This window comes from Nannospalax galili, unplaced genomic scaffold, assembly GCF_000622305.1.
Source record: "Nannospalax galili isolate Female #2095 unplaced genomic scaffold, S.galili_v1.0 scaffold247, whole genome shotgun sequence".
Classification (NCBI taxonomy): Eukaryota; Metazoa; Chordata; class Mammalia; order Rodentia; family Spalacidae; genus Nannospalax; species Nannospalax galili.
The window spans coordinates 1604297-1610454 of NW_008356952.1; the positions used below are offsets into that span (position 1 = coordinate 1604297).

The window sequence follows — 6158 nt, forward strand, 5'->3', positions numbered from 1 at the left end:
AAACAAGAATGCGATTTCTCATGGCTTGTTAGATTGTGGCTGAAAGTGGCTTGGTCTTAATTTGGAAAGAACTTTAGAGTCTTGCAGAAGTATCACCATTCAAACATTTATTTTATTCTCTGTGTCCTATAATATTGCATCAGAAATTAAAATGTGATTTATGAACACTGTATTTTGTTCATTTAAGCAACCCACCCTCTCAAATCCTTATATTAGTAAGGTAGAGGTAATTATATGCTCCAGAACATGCTGTTCTTGTTATGACTAAATTGTCAACAAACCGAAGTGCAAGTAGCAGGGATTAAGCATGAATTGGAACCTAAATTTTTAACTAGTTTTAGAAATTACTTCTTGTTCAATCTGGCAAGTGTCTGTTAATGTAGCCCAATATGTCTATCATATTTTTATCTACTGATGTGGCCTAGTGTCATCTATCATAGACCAGAACATTAAAGGAAATATGAAAAAAACATTTTCTATGACAGAAACAATCTTTTTTTTTTTTTTTTTTGAGCTGTCAGAACTTTCTACTGAAAGGAAGCATCAAATTTGATCTATTACCCTACCTGAGCAGACAGCAATATTGAAATGGTGAAGAGGCTAAAATGACCTCTCTCAAAAAGACATTGGGAGTGCTCTCTTCTTACAGAGAGGCAGCCTTGGAATTTTGTCTTGTAGGCCAGAGTAGTGCCCTTCTCCAGGCCTGATCAAAAGGAGTTCACTGTGCTCTGCCCTTGAGCTCTTTGAACCTTGTGGTAATAGATTCTAACCACACCAAGTTCTTGCATATGAAATAAATTTAATGGCTAAACTAGTTCAGAACTCAACCACTTCTATCTTCTTTCCCCAATCTCTTCTTTTTATTGAAGGCTTCAACCTCATTAGTATTTCAGGAAAAAAACTGGACCTTGTCCATCAACTTGCTTGTTGCTTTCCTTTTCCTGGCAAGCATAGCCCAACGTTTCAATAGAGGAAGTGGGAAGGAATACAACACATTCAGAGTCTATGAAAGACCTTATTTACCATCAAAGTGAAAGTTTCCAGATACTCCGGCCCTGTTTTCTTATGTTCTTAAGTCTTTGATGAGGAATTAAAGACTCCAGCCAGGGTGGCAGAGGCCTCTGAGAGATCCCTGGCAGAAGGTACTACAAGGTGTCCTGGAGTTGTTCATTAATTATGAATGATATTGAGGACTAGGTAGAGAACAGTGGACAAAAACCACAAACATATAATTTCTACACAGGCACTCAAAAATCTGAATCGACACAATTAAGATGTGTGTTTCTGCTTCCTCTGCACCTTTTTTTCACAGCATTTACTGAAGCTTGCCTTTTTATGGAACAGCTTTTGTTTCTGACCCTCTCCCTGACTCAGTTCTAAGTCTTTAGAAAGTGGATTTCAAGTATTCATGAGTGTAATAATCTGAGAACCTTGTTGAAAAACTATAGGATGTAGCGTTTGAGATGATCAAATAAAAATTAAGGCAAGCTTATGAATGCTCATTTAACAGACCCTCAAATGAATGTAATGCAGTGATCTGCAACCAGTCTTCAGAAATTTTCCCAGTGTTCACAGTCTTCAGGGTCCCAACATTGTGCAGTGTTCATACGGGTCCCCCAAGACTGTTTATGAAACAGAGGCAAATGCTTTGAATGGGTAAATCTCACTGGTAATTGAGATTCAAGTTTATTGCTCTCAGAGGTGAGATGATCACTCTAGTGAGTTGTGCATAGACTAAATGTCTTGATAAGAGGAAATTGCATATGCAATTTTCTAATTGAGAGAACTGGCAAGAGAAAATATTCTATTTCATCTAGAACACCACACCGGATGGAAAACTGCTTTGTTTTCTTATTTTTTTCACTTGGGAGGAAGAAATGCATTCATTCCTGGCTGCTGCCTGTGGGACACAGAGAAAAGCTTTGGTCCTGTTTGAGTTTCCCACTAGTTACTGTTGTGTGCTTCTGGTGCCTTCCGGTTTCTTTTGTTTATTGTTTACCAGGTGCTGTGGGGCCTGTCTTTACTGTGCCTCCCTCTTTGTTCTGCCACTGGGTGTGAAGCTTTCCACATTATTTGTCCCTGGATGCTCCCTGGCAGCCTCTAAATAGCCAGATGTAAAATAAATAGGAAAATCACATCTTTTGTATCAACTCCACACATCATTCGAAAACTATATTTTTTTGATATAAAAAATGCATCCCCCCCTTGGCTTCATGAAAACAGTCACAATCGTGTGTTTAAAGACAGAAAATGATTATAATGTAAATATTGTAAATATCTTTAGTTTTCAGTTTTGTTCAGCCTTTCGGCTTTTCAAAAAGTCAGCATGTCACTTTCTTGAATCACAAGTGTTCATTCAGTTTATTTATGTGTCTGTCGTCAGTGGTAAGCTGTGTTAAAATTGCTCCAAGTAGAAAAAATGGCCCTGGAAACTATGTGTGGCTAATATCTAGACAGAAATGTGTATGGATCACTTAGTTTGCTAAATTTATGGGAAGTAATCAATGCTTATAAGTCTTGGCTCTGTTTCAAAGTCAGAAAAAAAAAAAGATTTAGCATTAAAATCAAATGCCGTGGGCTTTTCCATTTTCAAAACCCGACTGTCTGTCTGTCTGTCTCTATCATCTATCTATCTATCTATCTATCTATCTTCTACCCATCATCATCATCATCATCATCATCATCATCTATCTGTCTTCCTACCATCCTTCTGTCTTTTGATGACCATTCAACAGTTTTCTCTCATTTAATCTGACGTCCTTGGAAACAGCTGACAATGTGTATGCTTGAATGTACATACTATATTGATACTGAAAAATGTTATAGACACCCAAGACTGTTAAAGAGCAATGAGTGGGAGGGACTCTGGAGTGAGTGTCTGGGTAGGGGCTGCCACTTATAAATAGAGTCCTCATTTATTACTTTAATTGACTTTCCAAGTGCTGACAGGAGGTTGTCTGCCCTGTGAAATATTCTCAGTTTACATTAAAAAAAAATCAAACCTGTTTTGTATTCCACTAAAACCAAAAATCAATGTGTTCCTTTTCAAAGGCAGAGGGTCAATACCGTGGTTGTTTTTGTTCCCATGCAGTTATGTAACAGTGGGGACTTGTTTCTTTGCTTTCAGGATTTGTGAAAAACACATTAAAGCTAAACAATAGGCGGGAGCCCCCGGAGCAACACTTGAGAGCTGTCTCCTAGAATGTCCTCCTAGGTTTGGGAACCTAGATTAATTCCATCTCAAGTGCTCTGTGTGTGTGTGTGTGTGTGTCTGTCTGTGTGTGTGTGTGTGTGTGTGTGTGTGTGTGTGTGTGTGTGTGTGTGGTTAGCTGGCACCACACACTTCCCCAGGGTTGTGTTTCCTTTTTCCTGAGATTTGGCGAAGGGTAAAGGGTCGGAGTCACATGGATTGAGAGCATTTGATTGATGTCCAAGTCACCGCTGTAGCTGCAGGAGCCGCCTCCCCTCTGGCAGGGGCCGCGTGAGGCCGGAGCGGCGGGCCAGGCTGGGCGCCCGCTGTCCCGGGAGTGTTGTGCGTTGGAGCCCCGGGCGTCCCGCGCGCGTGTCGCAGCCGGAGCTCGGTCATCGCCCCCCACCCGGGTCTCCCGCCAGCATGTGAGGTGGCTGGTCCCTCCTCGGACTTCGTGGAGGCGGCAACTTTCGGACCAGCGTCTGCGGCGGGCTGGGGCAGCGAACTCGCCCTGCAGCCTCTGTGCCCAGCGGCCACCATGGGCGACGAGAGCCGCGGAGGGGACGGGCGCGCCGAGAGCGCCAAGGATGCTGATAAGCAGCTTCGCCTGCGCGTCTGCGTGCTCAGCGAGCTGCAGAAGACCGAGCGCGACTACGTGGGCACCCTGGAGTTCCTGGTGTCGGTGAGTGGCCGGCCCCACGCAGCCTACGCGTCCCCGGATTGTCTGTACCGCCACTGAGGCGTCCGTGGGAAAGGCGCGGGGACGCCGAGGTCGCGGGGACCCCCCGGGATGTGCTCACTGTCGGACACGCACCGAGTGGCCGGGGCTTTGGAGACGTGGCCAGCTCGCGTGGGAGAAGTTAGCCAGAGGCCACCCTGGCGGTCCCTGTGTGCCCACTTTTCTTTATCCATCTCCCCCGGCTGATTTCATCGCATCGTGTTCTTTCCCGTTTTCCTCCCCTTGATACTTTGTTTTAAATCTTTGCTTTTCTGCTTAAATCTGCTGCTTTTAGGTGCTCGTAGGTTTTTAAAAAGTCCTTGAATCTGGTGGAGCTGGACTTGGTTATTAGATCCACAGAGTAAAGGGCCCTTAGGTAGGATCTTTGAATCTTGGGATTCTGTGGGTGGGGAGCTGAGTAGAAGGAGCAGCGGGTCACCATCCCCAGCAGCTGTTGGGTATTAAAGCCACATGTGTGCGCCCGCCCCCCAGTCCTACACTCTCCTTCCAGCTGGTTGAAATCTGTCCTCCGCTAGGTTCCTGGTCCCTTGAGCACACCGAACCATTCAGAGTGGAGTCATAAAACTCAGCCTGACAACTTCAGGATTTCGTAGCACTGGACAGGAACTTTGTTTTCAGGTCTTTGCTTGACTCAATTGGAAGTCTGCTCAGAAAACATTTCATTCAGTTTCAGGCTGGAGGGGCAAAACTGTGGGAAAATAAACTCCGGAGACATCACCTCAACACAGAATTTTTCCTGTTAACTGCCTAAAAGACAAAGAACTTGAAGTTGGCCCCTGGTGGTCCTGATGCCCGTGAGCGTATCATTCAGAGAACTAGGGGCCCTCTGAAACCTCACCCAGATCACCCTACCTTCCGCCTTGGCCTGTCCTATAACCCGCCGCCTCTCCAAGTCTGAAGGGAAAAGTTTAAAATACCGAACTTCCTTCTGAGTTTCACTCAATCTACATGCTTGCAGTCACAGTGCAGAAATTCATGTGGCTATATCAAGAAGGAAGGAAAATGTCTCAGGAGGTGTAAAGTGCCCAGGTAGGCTTTTGTTGGACCCCTCACATTCTGTATGCCCGAACCTACAGGGGCCACATTCTTTGGAAAGGTACAAGTATTCGAGAATACCCTGACAACTGGTGATATGTAGGGTGGTTATACACGTTCATGAAGCAACCACCGTAAGAAGAATGAGTTTTTAAGGAGGTTTAACTTTTTTTTTTTTTATTAGTTGAAACAGGATCTCCCTGTAGCCCCCACTGACTTGGAACTCTCTATGTAGACCAGGCTGGCCTCCACCGCACAGAGATCTGCCTGCCTCTGCCTCCCAGGTGCTGGGATTAAAGACTTGCACCACTAAGCTTGGCAGGAGATTTAACTTTTAATACTTTTAAATTTGAATTTCAACAAACTTGGGTGGGAATGAAGTCTTGATTTGAGGAATTTGAGGAATTTCCTAGAAGCAGTGCTTTCTGAAATAGATGAAAAGGTGTCTGTGTAGGTGCTGTCTCAGAACTTGGCAAGTGAATCCATTTTGTCTCAAAAATCAAATTGTTGATCTTCATTTAAAATGTCAGTTTTCCTTCTGTGAGCACCTGATTGTTAGAACTGAAAACGCTCTGGGGCAAGAAAGAATCAGAAGTATGAAATAAATTGTGTTTTAAAGCATCATCTTAAGGTTTTATTCACTTAGAAATCATAAGCTCTGTTTTTTTTTTTTTTTTTTTTCGGTCCATTATTTGCACTTGCATATGTTTTTACACAAATATGATTACTGTCCTGAATGTCCCGGAATTTGGTTCGTTGGTTGTTTTTAGTCTCATGCTGCAGCCCAGGGTGGCCTGGAACTCACTATTTGGTTCAGGCTAGCCTCAGATGCATGGCAATCCTTCCTTGGCCTGCTGTGTGCATTATAGATATCCACACCATGCCTGGCGCCTTAAATGCCATTTTAAATACTAACTCTGGCTTCTTTTTGTCATAATCATTCAAAATCTAAAATCTGTTTATGATACATTTTTCCATTTTCTCTTTGGGGATTTGTTTGTAGCAGTATTCAACCCCCTTTGGGTTTTGCTTGGTTATCTATAGCCAATATTTTCAATCTACTTTTCATATTATACTCTGCTCATATGTGCCGAAAACCTTAAAAATATTCATATTGTTTGGCTTGAAAATTCTTCTTCTAGGAACTTATCCTAAGGGAATGATAAGATGATAAGAAATGGAGACAAGCAATAA

The 6158-nt window shown here is 43.3% G+C and overlaps 1 protein-coding gene across 5 annotated transcripts in view; it reads left to right on the top strand.

Annotated features, from left to right (window-relative positions):
* The first annotated feature begins 3529 nt into the window (after positions 1 to 3529).
* The window catches only part of Prex2 (phosphatidylinositol-3,4,5-trisphosphate dependent Rac exchange factor 2), a 308733-nt gene continuing 306104 nt past the window's right edge, over positions 3530 to 6158 (top strand). For all 5 annotated transcript variants that reach the window (XM_029556999.1, XM_029557000.1, XM_008854785.3 and 2 more), the window contains exon 1: positions 3530 to 3872. In XM_029556999.1, coding sequence (XP_029412859.1) covers positions 3729 to 3872 — 144 coding nt within the window. In that variant the 5' untranslated portion in view covers positions 3530 to 3728. The remainder of the gene's footprint in view (positions 3873 to 6158) is intronic.